Source organism: Protomyctophum parallelum, assembly GCF_964188405.1.
Source record: "Protomyctophum parallelum genome assembly, chromosome: 11".
Taxonomy (NCBI): domain Eukaryota; kingdom Metazoa; phylum Chordata; class Actinopteri; order Myctophiformes; family Myctophidae; genus Protomyctophum; species Protomyctophum parallelum.
In genome coordinates this window covers 8,284,353-8,299,921 of record NC_139707.1, presented here as the reverse complement: position 1 = coordinate 8,299,921, position 15,569 = coordinate 8,284,353, and the positions used below count along the sequence as shown (strand labels likewise).

At 43.7% G+C, this 15,569-nt stretch overlaps 1 protein-coding gene across 6 annotated transcripts in view; it reads right to left on the bottom strand.

Moving 5' to 3' along the window:
* LOC310867291 (mitogen-activated protein kinase kinase kinase kinase 4-like) overlaps positions 1 to 15,569 on the bottom strand; it is a 162,102-nt gene that overhangs the window by 49,479 nt on the left and 97,054 nt on the right. For all 6 annotated transcript variants that reach the window (XM_083777217.1, XM_083777220.1, XM_083777215.1 and 3 more), the window contains exons 4-12: positions 14,448 to 14,573; positions 9,967 to 10,077; positions 8,996 to 9,086; positions 7,675 to 7,805; positions 7,292 to 7,346; positions 6,459 to 6,537; positions 4,819 to 4,994; positions 4,148 to 4,223; positions 3,066 to 3,276 (exon numbers count right to left, since the gene is read on the bottom strand). In XM_083777217.1, the coding sequence (XP_083633343.1) occupies positions 3,066 to 3,276; positions 4,148 to 4,223; positions 4,819 to 4,994; positions 6,459 to 6,537; positions 7,292 to 7,346; positions 7,675 to 7,805; positions 8,996 to 9,086; positions 9,967 to 10,077; positions 14,448 to 14,573 (1,056 nt within the window). The remainder of the gene's footprint in view (positions 1 to 3,065; positions 3,277 to 4,147; positions 4,224 to 4,818; positions 4,995 to 6,458; positions 6,538 to 7,291; positions 7,347 to 7,674; positions 7,806 to 8,995; positions 9,087 to 9,966; positions 10,078 to 14,447; positions 14,574 to 15,569) is intronic.

Sequence of the window (15,569 nt, the reverse complement as noted above, 5' to 3'; positions counted from 1 at the left end):
TTACTGAAATTGACACCCCATTATTGTCTGTGCATTACACCTATAGGCATGCACAGTCATGTCCATGGAATATATCAGTGTAAAAAACATGTAGCAGACAACCAAACTCCTGCCCAAATGCCCCTTAGATGTTCACACAGTAAAATCTTCAGTTCATTTAACTCAGAGACTTATACAAATGTACCCTTGTGGGTCCATTTGGTTCCATTATGTAGGGTTTTACTGTGTTCTGGCTTCGTCCACGGAGTTGGCTCAATAGCTGTTGTTTGCAAATTAAAAACGAAATACCCACTCCGATTCTCCGATCTTTACATTAAAGCGCTTCCCTCCTCCAACGATTGTGGCTCACAGTGAGAGTCGTATTCTATAAATATAATTTAAAAGAAGGAGAAGTTTGATCTCAGCCAAACCTTCCAGAGACGCCAACAAAGGAACATCCAGCTCACTGACAACGAGGGCCGATCCGAGCAGGCCTTTTTAAATGCCTCGTCTGCGGGATCTAATTATAATAGTTTTTCTTTTTGCCCTGAAGCACAATAACTGGCTCTAGAGTTTATTGTCTGAGCTTATCTAACTGAATCCGTCTTCAAGTATTTTAATCTCTCAAGACAGATTCGGAGCTCCGCATTGTAGTGTTTGTTGTTAGTAGGAATGTAAACAACGACACACCACTGTTAGAGGAGGGCTGAAGGTGGTCTCTGCATGGGGAATCGGTCGCTGGTCGGTGCCCCCAGAGGCAAATTCAAAGGATCATTATTTTTAGTTACGTTTCTTTTGCAGATGGGTTCCCAGATACTGAGAGTATTTTGACTCTGGCTGCTTCCATTACATGGAGTCTATGGCGCATAATATTAGACAATAAATTATAGATTTAGCTGCGGTGCCTATTACAGAGACTCTCACTCGATGAGAACAACAGTGCACAAAGCTTTGATTTATTATTGCATTCGCAGCACTGCAAGAACACCATGCTGAGGAATGCAAGGGTCAGAAGAACCAGAGAGGCCTTACATTAGTCATGTGATCCCTACAATGATCCAGTTAATGCCTCGAACATACAAGAAGACTTGTAAAACGCAACAGACAGTGAAAAGAGCCGGCATCGCACATTTAACGGCGGCGGTTTCGCAGATTACAGTCGCTACTGCCGGACCTCCGTTAAGACGGCCATCGTTAGGCAGCTCAAACTACTGGGTCATGTTCGGATTTGTCGTAAATTGATATAATCTCGACGGCTTCGACTACATCGGGCGGCTAAACCCTTAAACACTGTCCATAGTGTCCCGCTCTACTATGTGCAGATTGTGTATATTAAATCGCCGTAGCGAAATCTGGGCCAGACTCAGGCTTTTAACCCATTCTGACCTGAGATCAGATTCTAAAAATGTCTATTACATCCTGACAGTTTCATTATTAACCCATTCTGACCTGAGATCAGATTCTAAAAGTGTCTTCGATTTTTCAAAAATAGCAGACCTACAAGCTCGTATCGCGCCACTCGGTGGCGCGATATGAGCTTGTAGATCTGCTATTTTTCAATAGCTAAAGCATAACATGATGCCGACACCAAAATGGGTGCCCGTTCAGAATGGGTTAAGTTGTATATTATGGTCTGTTGGAAATGTGTAATGTACATCATTTTAGGTTCACGATCACGTCACATTTACAGTAATGAGAGTTGTCCATAAAGAACGTCGATGTGTTTGCCAGTGCTACTCAAGAGCCCGTCTTAGTGGAAGGCAACCAGAGAGAGGCCAGTCTCTGTGAAATCAAGTCCAATTTAGAACGAACGAACATGGGGCAGAGGAGGGTCTTTTTTAACCACCACACTTCTCTGAAGAACAGACCACCATGGGTTAATGACAGGGAACCCTGTGGGTGTTTCACGTTTTAAATGAATAAACATGTTTACACGTGAACAAATGTGGGCATACGGCATGCAATTTTAGGCTGAGGCTAACCAGGGTTATTTCCCCAGCGTTACTGACAAGATAGAATAACAACTGTGACAGACAACAACGCATACAGACAGACTCGCTGGCTGCAGACACATGCTCATATTCTATGCCAACTTGGTGTTGTTGAGAAAAACCAGATCGACAGACAAGCAAAGCTCGTGCAGAGACGGAAGAGTGCTAAATAGAAGCAGACCCAGACGGGATGAGTAGACACTACAGACACAGACACATGCCTGTGATTGTTCAATGAAGATGTCAAGGACCTGATCTATTCCACACGTACCAAATGCTAACCTTTCATCTTTTGTTCCGTATCGGGTTTTTCTATTTTTGTGTGTGTTTGATCACCTTTTTCATACATCTGCCTTACCACATGGAAGCCCTTTTGTAAACTTTGCCACGAGAAAGGTGCTACATAAAGAGTAGCATTGAGGTGCATTCCCACATCTTTGCCTGCAGTGCTATCAGATCTACAAGCTCATAGCGCTGCACTGAGTAAACGTTTTTAACTCATATCTTTGCTTCCGGTGGCTTCCAGGCAACAACATATTTTCAGAACGGGGGTCGGCGGCCGAATACATTAGATATTTGGGTTCCTTCCTTGACATGAAATAGTTTGAGAAGCACTGATATAGAAACATTAGGTTGTTCAGAAAACTGTCATGATTTAGAAGACAGTTTTGTAAAATCTTGTCCCAGTCTTAACCCATTTTGAGCAGGAACCCCTTTTGGTGTTTTAACCCATTCTGAACGGGAACCCATTTTGGTGTTGGCATCATGTTATGCTTTAGCTATTGAAAAATAGCAGATCTACAAGCTCATAGCGCGCCACCGAGTGGCGCGCTACGAGCTTGTAGGTCTGCTATTTTAGAAAAATTTAAGAACGACTGACATTTTTATAATCTGATCTCAGGTCAGAATGGGTTCATCAGACCAGTGTGTGTCCAGTGGAAACCTCGTATGAATCTGATCTCAGGTCAGAATGGATTAAACATGTTATAATTTAGCTATTGAAAAATAGCAGACCTACAAGCTCGTAGCGTGCCATAAAAAAATTATAATTTGAGGTCAGTCCTAAATGGGTTAATTTCTCCTCCATAAACGCACCTCTTCCAGCCGCCTCCTCTGCTCCTTCTGCTGCTCGATGCGCTTCTGCCTCTCGGCCAGTAGTTGGCGCTTGTACTCCTCCTGCTCCCGGAGCTGCTGCTCCTGCAGGAGCTGCTGGCGCCGCATGGCCTCCGAGCGCTCCTTGTTCTCCTGCTGCAGGCGGATGAAGTCGCGGCGCAGCGTCGACTCGCCCGGCTGGTTCACGATGGAGCTGCATGCGCCCCGGGAGTGAGGGAGGGAGGGAGGGAGGGAGGGGACGAGACGGAGGTTGATCAAGGATCGTGAGAAGAACAACTTCAAAACGAGGATCATGAGCAGTGGCGTGCACAGACATTTAGAGGGGCAGGTGCTCAAGTGAAAAAAGGGCACCTTGTGCAGCGCATTTTGGGGCAGGAACCCATTTTGGTGCTTTAGCTATTGAAAAATAGCAGATCTACAAGCTCATAGCGCGCGAGCTTGTAGGTCTGCTATTTTTCTTTAATCGAAGAACCACTGACATAGAAACATAGCTTTAGATTGTGGGGGGGCCTAAATAATATAGTAGAAGCGTTTTTTTATCAAAATTTGATCAATGTCACCGCATGGTCCACACACTACACATTAAGGAAAAAATAATCTTTTATTTTTATTTTATTTTTTAAGAGCAAAATTGCCAAAAGGGCAGGGGGTGCTCTAGCACCCCCTAGTGTCTATCTGTGCACGCCACTGATCATGAGTTTCAAATGTAGTCCTACACCATGTTGGTGTTGTCGTGACCTAGAGCAGGGGTTCTCAACCCGTGGGTCGCGACCCCTCTGGGGGTCGCCAAATTATTTTGGGGGGGGTCCCCCAAATTATTTTATTCTTTTGCAACTGAAAATGGAAATGAAGAGTTTACATAAAGTACACACATACACCTTCCCTAATGATAATCTGGTTTCAGCATTTATTTATGGTGTATTGCGTCTATTATTAAGGTTATTGTAGCAGTCAATTTATATTGGGGGCCGGGAGGGGGGGCGGGGCAGGGGTCCCGAGACACTGCCAAAGCATCTCAGGGGGTCCCCGGCCAAAATCGTTGAGAACTACTGGTTACTGGTTACCTTGGTTCTCCTTCTTGTTCTCCAGGTGTTTCCTCCTCCTCTTCCTCACTGCCACTGTATTCATACTCCGTCTCATCTGAAGAGGAGATGAGAAGACAATACAAATGTTGGCTTAAGAGCTAACGCTCAGAGGTCCAAGAAGCAAGCGCTGAGGTGGCCATCAGGCCAATGCCGACAAACACTGCATTATTCTACTCTTCCGGCTACATGTTGTGCCAACCAGCCATCCATTTGTGTCCATGCTATTGCTAACCCCTTATCCCTAAACTTCTCTTTTATTTTTTTACTATTTTGAAAAACAGTTTTGAATAGTTCAACTAGCCCAATCTACATCGACACATTGTGAGTTTGTAGATTGGCTATTTTAACATAGTTTTTCAAAATAGTGAAAAAATAGTGAAAAAAGGCAAAGTAGTTTAGGGGTAAGGGGTTTAGCATGGACGACAATAGAGCCCTAAGATCATAGACATGTAGTCTATACTAACAGGACAAATATTAAGGATGCAATCCATATTGACAGACAATTCTTGTTTGTGTCTGTGTTTTTGTCACTAAAACATTTCAGGTGACTATAAAATATGACAAAAACTAAATGAACCTTTACTGAAAAGACAGACTAAAACTAGCTAATGATGAAAATCACAACAGTGTCACGTTCCATTTGGACGTACCCTTGTCTCCCCTCTTCTTCTTGGTGCGGTCGATGTGGTCTTTGAGCTGGATGCGCACCTGCCTCTCGTTAGGCTGGTCCCTGATGAAGGGGTGTTTGAGCAGCTGGTCGGTGGGGGGTCGCTGGGTGTAGTTCTTCACCAGGCAGCCCTCGATGAAGCTGAAGAACTTCTTAGACCTGGGAGCGTCAGGGACACAAGGATGTCTGATGTCACGCGACAAAAATGGGCAAGGTGTCACACTAAAGCCTGTGTTCACACTGGCTACAAAGATGCAGGCGGACATTCATTTTCAATGGATGCCAGCGGCATGAAGATACAAAGATACATCCAATGTTTGTAGCTGCTATTACGAAAGCTACAACAAAGCTAACTCTCCCTGTGTCCCCTAGGGTAGGTAGCATGCAGTAAACATGCAGTAATCCTGGTCTCTAAAACTGCCTCCCTCTGGCCAGCCAGGGCACCCGATGAAGGGGAAAGGAGCTTCCACGTGCTACGTCCAAATAAGGAAACTCCCCCCTGTCAGGTGAAAAGAAGCACCTTGGACTCCTCATGCATAGAAGGAAGTATGAGGTCAGTTCCGTTTGCTCTCCCCAGGTTGGCAGAGGAAGTGTAGAGCCAGGATTACATTAGATAATTGACACTGGGTGAAAAAATGGGTTACACAATCGTGGGATAAAGATTTAGTTGAGCTAGCTTCAACTTCTTCAACAAAGCTAAAAATATGCTGTGTGGCTTTGTATCTGCTAGTACTGTTGAACGCAGCATTATGCTTCGTCGTACCACGTTGTTGCTTGCCGAGAATAGATCTACTGTACAAGCTGGCCTCTCATGGCATCGTGAGCTTGTAGATGAGCTCTATGTCCACAAGCAGCACCATTGCACACCGAAGAATACATCCAGCTTAATGAATCGGCATGAAGCTTTGAGTGTGACTTTTCTTTATTTAGATGGGTGTTTATTTTTATTTTTACATAGAACAAAATTAGCAGAGCATAGCGCTAACAGCATTGCTCGAGGTTAGCAGGTTCAGTCAGAGACAGTGGTGTGCCCATGGTGGCTCGAGCCAGTCAGTGCACAGACCACATTATGCTCCTTGTGAGTGCGAGGACCGGGGTTCAAATCTGACCAATATTATCTTGTCTCGCTTCTTGTTCCTCCTCTCCCTCTGCCCTTGGTTTCCTTCCTGTATCTCTACACTGACCTGAATGAAAATAAACCTTAAAAAAGAATTTAAGTATTGAAACCGTCAAGGCATGAGGATATATATCACCCACCAAAAGGACCTGAAATGTAATGCTTTTACACTACATTTGGCAACGTTTTAGCAACGTTGCCAAAACGAAACGTTGCCAAGTGGTGAAAAACTAGCACTCGTGCTAACACACTGTAAACGATGCATCTACAAGTTGTACAATTGTGCAATGAGCAATGTGATTGTTATGTCCATATCAAATAAAAATTTAAGATCACAGACATTCTCTAGGGCTAATAACTTGTAAACTGAGAATATTCATCTAACATGTATTCACCAAAAACAACTTACAGTTAGTTGATTTAAAAGTGCCTCAAAAAGTTCATGTCAAGCCCTGCGGAGCCGCTGCTGTACTTTAGTGATATTAATGAAACATGAGATAACTTACCATTTTTTGGACTTGAGTCGAGGAGGAGGGTTTCTGGGGATGAGGAAGAGCGCTCTCATTGGATGCATGTCACACAGCGCTGCATGGGGGGAAACAAATCACACAGAGACTGTTGATAACAGAGACTACTCTTCCAACGGAAGGTTTTACAAAGGCATTTATTTTATTTCAGATATTTTCATTTAAGTTTTAGGCAATGGGAATATTCACAGCTCCAAAATACGTTCCAGGATGAACTCTTCCCTGTTATCTATGATTCTTATGGCCAGGGATTTTTTTGTTAACCCTCTTTAGTAGGATTTTTTTATCCTACTATTCATTATATGTTTTGTTGTTAGGGTTGTTTTATAACTCTAAAACAGAAAAGAAAAGAAAATGACTGAATAGTGTATACTTGACTATAGGGAGTACACGTTAGGCTCAAAGGGTTTGTGATTAGGTTAACCCATTTTGGGCGGAAGCCGGGAACCCCTTTTGGTGTTTTAAGCATTATGTTATGCTTTAGCTGTTGAAAAATAGCAGATCTGCAAGCTCAAAGCACGGCACAGAGTGCCGAGCTATGAACTTGTAGGTCTGCTATTTTTGAAAAGCGAACACGAATTTTTGAAGAGCGTACATTTTTAACTCAAATATTTGCTTATGGGGGGTCCCTGGAACAACATGTTCAGAGGGGGGGTCCGCGGCCAAATGCAGATAATTCTGGGAGTTCTTGACGTGAAAAAGGTTGAGCACCACTGACATAGAAACATTGGTTTTTCAGGAAAGAAGACTTTTTTTTAGATCGACCTCAGTCCAAAATGGGTTAACATGGGAGATGACATGGGAGAACTTACGAGGAGCCCCCTCGGCCATCTCTATGGCAGTGATTCCACAAGACCACAGGTCACTCTGAAAACACATGGACGGTGAATTAGATGGATGCAGTGGACACTGTATGCATGTATATCTGTGTTTCTGTTCATCTTCACATATCACATAGCATTTCACTGTATTTGAGAACCATTTTAAGTGAGATTTTTCTATGTTTGTGTATTTGATTCTTATGTATTCTTATGTAACATTTAGTGTGAGCATTTTTGTTTAACTGGAATCAAAAATCAGACCCGTCTGAACTGAGAGGTGCTGTTGGGGTGTCTGACTATTGGTAATGTGACCCCACTTTAGCGCCCACTGTACCGTTTAGCGTGACCTCCTCTGCCCTGGCAGAGCTTCTTACCCTGTAGTCGTAGGTGGCGTCTGGGTTCTCGTCACAAGCGATGACCTCCGGAGCCATCCAATATGGCGTCCCGATGAAGGTGTTCCTCCGGCCCACTGTCCGGTCCAGCTGGGCGCTCACGCCAAAGTCAACTGGAACCGAAAAGGTTAAAACCAGTTAAGAGACGCTAATGTAACCGTTGGCTTTTTAGTGAGAGCAAGTGTTTTACTTTACTTTAATCATACAGAAACAGAGATAAAAAACAGGTACTAAAGGTGCAAAGTATATCGGTTTAAGGCTAAGTAAGACAAAACTATTTTTTTACTTGGCTCATACTGCATGTAATTGCACAAAGAATAGCAGCTTTTTAGAGGGCAATATATATTTATGTACTGAAGAAAGTTGTGTATAAAGTGCAGTATTACATTCAAGTAGTACAGGATACATTGTCAAATAAAGTGCAGGATTGGTTTGGTTATCAAGTAGCCATTTTTAGCTGAAGTAGCTATATAGCTTTTGGTCGAAATCCTCGTAACGAGGATTGCTATGTATTACGGTACATTAAATAACGTTATAATGTTTGAGTTTACATATGAGCATCATCTGAGTCTCTTAATCTTTTCACTCCTATAAAGCCTCCCTGTCTTCTCGTAATCTCGTAAAAAATGGTTAGAAAGCGTGAACGTCGCTCCAATTAAGGTAATCTAAACTTAGTTATGTCAAAGAACTACCAAGAAAAAGAACTACCAGGAAAATCTTCAGGTGAATAGTGGAACTTTATGTTGTGGACATGCAGGCTATTGGGGTGAACTGATTCATTGCATGTAACATGATTTAAAAAAATCTGATTACAAATATATGTGGCCAAATTTGACTGAGGGACTGCCATTGGATTTTCATTTTTCCATGTCATATGAAAGCAGGGAATCATAGCTTCAAATTGACATATTGGTTGTTCAGTTTGACCCACCAGTTTTGGAGATATGGCTTATAGAGTAACGTCTTGAAGAAAACAGCGAGTTGAGAAAACAGGCTTGAAATGTTCACTTCTGTGTGGTCCAACATTACACCTACTGTAGCTACATGTTTAAGCATTTATTGTATATTTACATTTCAGCTCTGACACTTATTTCAGACATGATCTAGTATGTGAAGAGTCTGCCTGTGCTATTAACTAATTTTGAAAAATAAGAATACGTTTTTCTCTTGGTGAAAAGCTGGAATTTTCACCATTTCAAATCTGGTCAGATATAATCAAACGGACAACAAAGACTGAGCTTAGCAATACGTTTGGGTGCTACTGTGAAGCAACACATCAAACCAAAACCGCTCCTTCACATACCCAGTTTGACCTCAGCATTTTCAGTCAGCAAAACGTTCTGGCCCTTGATGTCACGATGGATCACATGATGGGCGTGTAGGTGAGTCAATCCCTGAGGAGAATAGAAAAAGAAAAGTTGACAATTAGCCTTTCGCTAAGCCCCACCCATTACACTCTGCGATGGCAAGCTGTCCTTCTCACCTATTGATAAGCATTGTTAAATGATGGGATTTCTCCAAATAAATAATCGATCATTTCAGTAGCAAGAGCTTCAAATTCTTCTAAATCTAGTCTAGAAATACAAGGAAATTGTAGCGGGAGAAACAGTATCCAACTCAATCAACTTAATCAACTTAACTGTATTCAACTCAATCAACTTAACTCAGTCAATCTTACCATGCATTACCATGTATTAAATGCATGGTAAGACTACGCCGATTAGCATTATTGCCATCACCTGGTTTGTGTAACTTTACTATTAACTGGCTTATGGCCAGCCTAATTAACAGTGGATTGTGCCTTCTACCTCCACTATTCATATGTTTAATTCATCATTTCAATGCCAATAGAAAAATCTATATCTCATTTTAACAAGGCAATCCTATAGTATATTATAGTCCTGATGATGGCAGTAACGTCACCATTATGCCGAATAGAGCGAATTTGGCAATGTCACTTCCGGTTTAACGAACCATAACATCCGGTAGTAGCTTTGGACTGTGCAGCACTATCAGATGTCCGGGATGCTAAGCGATCATCGTTGATTTTAATAACCAAGTCAAATTAAGCTCTAATCAAGCCCAAAATATCGCATTTTACGCAGTGATGCACATAAAGACCGCGCACGTGCGTGCGAGAGATTACATCGGCCGTTAGCCAAACAAAACTATTTGGACTGGCATTGGACTTAGTTAGGGTTTTTGGGGTGGGGTTTAGCGAAAAGGTCAATAAACCACATTTCCCAGCATGCATCCGGCCATCCGGGAACCCACCCTGAGGATCTCGCGGGAGATGTAGGCGATCCAGTCCTCCTTGAGCGTGTTGCCCTTGGTGTTCTTCACCAGGTCTGTGATGGAACCTGCTCCACAGAACTCCATCACCAGCTGGAGAGGCAGGACAAGGAGGTTGAGTGAACAGTACATGAACATTATACATTATACAACAGGTCGTTTCATTGGTTGAAACAGCCTTCCAGCCGTGGTTCAAACGAGCACCACTCCACACCTAATCAAAACAAAGAATTCAGCCGCACTGTTTTCCCAGAGCGCAGCAAACTCGGTGGCTAGGCTAGCTAGTTTCTTGGGGACATTTGTGGTCGTAGTGACTACATCTGTCATTAACAAAATATGTTTTTTCAGTGATTTTCTTAGTTTTAAGGGTAACTGTTGTATAATTGCAATATTACACAAGAGGGGGTGGTTTAGCGTCTAATGCATTTCTGTGTGCACTTCACAGGCATGCATTAATGACGTTAAACCACCCCCTCTCGTGTAATATTGCTTGTCTGAGGACATTTTGACCGTTTTTTATTTATTTTGAAGTTTATTATCTTTGCCCATAAAGCTTTCAGAAGGTTCCCCTTCCATGACCATCATCATCCATCACCATTCTATCATCTCAGAAGTTTTTGACATCTGAAAGAAATTCTAAATGTGAATTTAAGCACATGCTAATTTAGCTGATTTTACTTCAGACATTCTAGTGTTAAGTAAAGGTGGATGCAGGATATGGACTAGAACTACGGATGCTAGTTATCACTTTTGAAATCTGTCCGATACCGCGATACGGATAACGCATTATCGTCTGGTACTGATATAATTAATTGATTGTGCATCAATAGGTATAATTATGGAGAATGCCTGGAAACTCTCACGTGACACACAAACACACAGTACAGCCATAACAGTGGGGGTTGTGCAGGGTTCAGGGAAGCAGCTGTAATAACAGATAATAGCGACTGTGTGAGAGTTAGTAACTCTCACTTCTCTCTCTCTCAACTCCTTCTAGGAACCTACTGTAGATTATCCGCTTGAGACCTATTTTATACTTACCCGCTTCGAATGCCATCAATGCATTTAAAGGGACAAAATCACGTATAATCAGAGCATTGAATGCTCTTAGTAGCCGTCTGCTGACCTGACCTACTGTACCAAGATCTCAGTAGGCTGCATTCTGTGTGGTTGATCACGATTTTGACAGCGACGACACATGTTGTAAACTGATTTACGTGGCCGGTTAAGACTGACATGAGGTTAGGGGACTTACTGTACGTGGCCGGTTAAGACTGACATGAGGTTAGGGGACTTACGTGGCCGGTTAAGACTGATATGAGGTTAGGGGACTTACGTGGCCGGTTAAGACTGATATGAGGTTAGGGGACTTACGTGGCCGGTTAAGACTGACATGAGGTTAGGGGACTTACGTGGCCGGTTAAGACTCATATGAGGTTAGGGGACTTACGTGGCCGGTTAAGACTCATATGAGGTTAGGGGACTTACGTGACCGGCTAAGACTGATATACCCGGAAGTTATGCAGGAATGCCAGTACTGAGTGACAAAAAAATACCTTCTGGCCTTGACAGCCCATACAGAAAAGTCCTATCTGATTGCATTAAACAACGTTAAACTCACTTTGCCTCTCACTTTGCCTCTGACTTTGCCTTTCACTTTGCCTCTCACTTTGCCTCTGACTTTGCCTTTCACTTTGCCTCTCACTTTGCCATTCACTTTATGCATGTGCATAACCTTGGAATTTCTCCAAAATGTCACAATACAACGTTTCGCGGTGGAAACTACTGAGAGCATCACGATGCTCTGATTAAGCATGATGTTGTCCCTTTCAATGCATTGATGGCATTTGAATCCGCTAAACTGTTGCACCCTCACATAAAAGGAAGTCTTAATCCTGATGCCATTCCCGACCGTCTCCGTTCTCCAAACACACTTCTCTCCAGCCCATCGCACTTTCCATTAACCTCTGCCCTTCTTTCCTGACCCCTGCACGGTAAAAACCAGGTGTTTGTTTAAAAATCCGTAAGAGTCAGACTGAGTAAACTGAACATTCTTTGAGGTCGACTGTGCATGCTCTCGTTTCACCGTCCCACGCGAGGCCCGGCGTCAATGGCGCTATGAAAAGGTATTGACGTCCCTATTCTCTCCGTCTCAGCGGACTGTTGTTCGGAGGGAGCGTTGGAGAACCACGGAGACCGTTAAAACGTAACACAAGCAGGCAAACACGAGACGAGAGGGGTGGAGGCAGAGGAGGAGGGGGGAGCTATTGTTGACACAGAGGAACAGTGAGGATAGTCAGAGCCGGAGGTTGAGGGAGAGAGAGAGAGAGAGAGAGAGAGAGAGAGAGAGAGAGAGAGCGAGAGAGAGAAAGCCAGACAGCAGAGTGTCTGTGTGTGTGAGAGAGAGAGAGCGAGACAGAGACAGCCAGTTTAAGAAATGGAGAAAAGAGAGCTGTGATGATAGGGCACAGTCCCTCTCGCTATAGCGTCGTTTATTTACGCTCTATAACAATGTGTGTTGTTTAAGGTTAGGTCGCCGCCCCATAAAAGGGCAATTGGTTGAAATAGGCTATCCAGCCGTGCTGAAATGGGCATGACAGCACACCTATAGCCGTGCTGAAATGGGCATGACAGCACACCTATAGCCGTGCTGAAATGGACATGACAGCACACCTATAGCCGTGCTGAAATGGGCATGACAGCACACCTATAGCCATGCTGAAATGGGCATGACAGCACACCTATAGCCATGCTGAAATGGGCATGACAGCACACCTATAGCCGTGCTGAAATGGGCATGACAGCACACCTATAGCCATGCTGAAATGGGCATGACAGCACACCTATAGCCGTGCTGAAATGGGCATGACGGCACACCTATAGCCATGCTGAAATGGGCATGACAGAGGCCCAGGCCGTAGCGTAACGGTCTGGGCACCGGACTGGTGATCCAGTCGCAGTGTGCCGCGGGTTCGACTCCCGGACCCGACACGGCCTTTACCGCATGTCATCCCCCCATCTCTCTCCCGTTTCCTGTCAGCCTACTTTCTATCCCTTAAAAAAATCAATAAAGGCGTAAGCCGCAAAAAAATATCTTAAAAAAAAAAAAATGGGCATGACAGCACACCTATAGCCGTGCTGAAATGGGCATGACAGCACACCTATAGCCATGCTGAAATGGGCATGACAGCACACCTATAGCCGTGCTGAAATGGGCATGACAGCACACCTATAGCCATGCTGAAATGGGCATGACAGCACACCTATAGCCGTGCTGAAATGGGCATGACAGCACACCTATAGCCGTGCTGAAATGGGCATGACAGCACACCTATAGCCGTGCTGAAATGGGCATGACAGCACACCTATAGCCGTGCTGAAATGGGCATGACAGCACACCTATAGCCGTGCTGAAATGGGCATGACAGCACACCTATAGCCGTGCTGAAATGGGCATGACAGCACACCTATAGCCATGCTGAAATGGGCATGACAGCACACCTATATCCATGCTGAAATGGGCATGACAGCACACCTATAGCCGCCGTGCTGAAATGGGCATGACAGCACACCTATAGCCGTGCTGAAATGGGCATGACAGCACACCTATAGCCATGCTGAAATGGGCATGACAGCACACCTATAGCCGTGCTGAAATGGGCATGACAGCACACCTATAGCCGTGCTGAAATGGGCATGACAGCACACCTATAGCCATGCTGAAATGGGCATGACAGCACACCTATAGCTGTGCTGAAATGGGCATGACAGCACACCTATAGCCGTGCTGAAATGGGCATGACAGCACACCTATAGCTGCCGTGCTGAAATGGGCATGACAGCACACCTATAGCCGTGCTGTAATGGGCATGACAGCACACCTATAGCTGTGCTGAAATGGGCATGACAGCACACCTATAGCCGACGTCGATAGAGGATTTGAGAACGGATTAATCACATTAGAAATATCATCAGTTGATTGTGCTGATTCGTGGTTAGACGTGATTAGAGTTTTGTCAGGGCAGCATCATTATTGTTTTAGGAATAATATGGAACAAAAAGGGCGCTTCCCAACTAAATAAATAAATAACAAATGTTATTTATTGTGGTGGTACATACATGGAGAGCCACATTTTCTTTCTTCAGTATAAAAAGGTTGGGAACAAATGTCCGAAATACACAGAAAGACTGGCCACCCGGTCCCACACTGATCCCGGGTTAGAGAGACATGCTTCTATTCTGGTTTAAAGACTGGCCATTTTTCAAAAACAGCAGATCTACAAGCTCATAGCGCGCCACCGAGTGGCGCGCTACGAGCTTGTAGATCTGCTGTTTTTGAAAAATCGAAGAACGACTGACATAGAAACATAGCTTTTTCAGAAAACTGTCAGGATCTAGAAGACATTTTTAGAATCTGATCTCAGGTCAGAATGGGTTCAACGTGATATAAATGGAACAGTCACCCAGAGCTGGTCATCGTGTCCAGGTGGACTCTTCTTGATGAAGGCTCCATAGTAGGTGGCTATATTCCTGTGGTGGGAGTACTTCTTCAGCATATTAATCTCCAGCTTAATCTCCTCCTCTTCATCCTGGAGATAAAGGAGGGGGGGGGGGGGGGGGGGGATAAAGAAGACAGTTAATCACATTTGAAAAAACTGAATGCGAAAAACATTGAAATATTGCTGCCATTTGTTTCAATGCCAAGTTTATCCCAAGATAACCTTTCCTATCATGTGTATAACAATTTCTGACAGCAAATGCCCAATGCTTATTATGGCCTTGTGAGCAAATTTTCGCATTGCAACAGAGCTCTGCAATGCGTTCATGCATTTTGTTTTAATACACTCAGTATATATGTTGTGTTGTTGTATGTTGTATGTCGTTGAGCACATATTGTGCTATGTGGACCTGCACCGTAAAGCTCAGCTTTCAACATTTCGTTGTACCTCTGTATAATGACAAATTCTCATTTACACATTTCTATATTTCCCTTTTAATTGTATACATACTCCTAGCTTCCCTCATGCCAATAATTGAATTGAGAGCGAGTAATGAGCAATACAGCACTTTGACCTGGTCATGTTAAATGTGCTCTATAAATAAAGCTGAGTTGAGTCGAGTATACAGAACCATCATTTAATAGTGTTAAGTTGATAGAGAAGTAATGCGACACACGCGCCATAAAACCGGAAGTGTTCATTTAACTCTAGTCAAGAGTTCAAATAACACAGTACAGAATCAATTCTGTACTGGCCATATACTGTATGGAGCGTGTCTTGAGTGTACCTAGGGTTTGATGTGGTCAGATCAACATATGGAATGTCAGAACAGTTCCATATATGGAGATCCAAGACCATACAGTATACGGTCATGTCTGGGGTGACCAACCAACCAACCATGCAACCAACCAACCAACCAACCATCCAACCTACCGACTGACGGGAAATGTACGTTTTCATAGTAAACGTGACTTGCGGTCGCAATAATAATTTGCATGGAATTTGAAAGAGCAGAGAAACACACAAGAACACATGGTCAAGCATGCGAGTCATTGTCACAGTTCAACATGCCAACTTACACCAAAA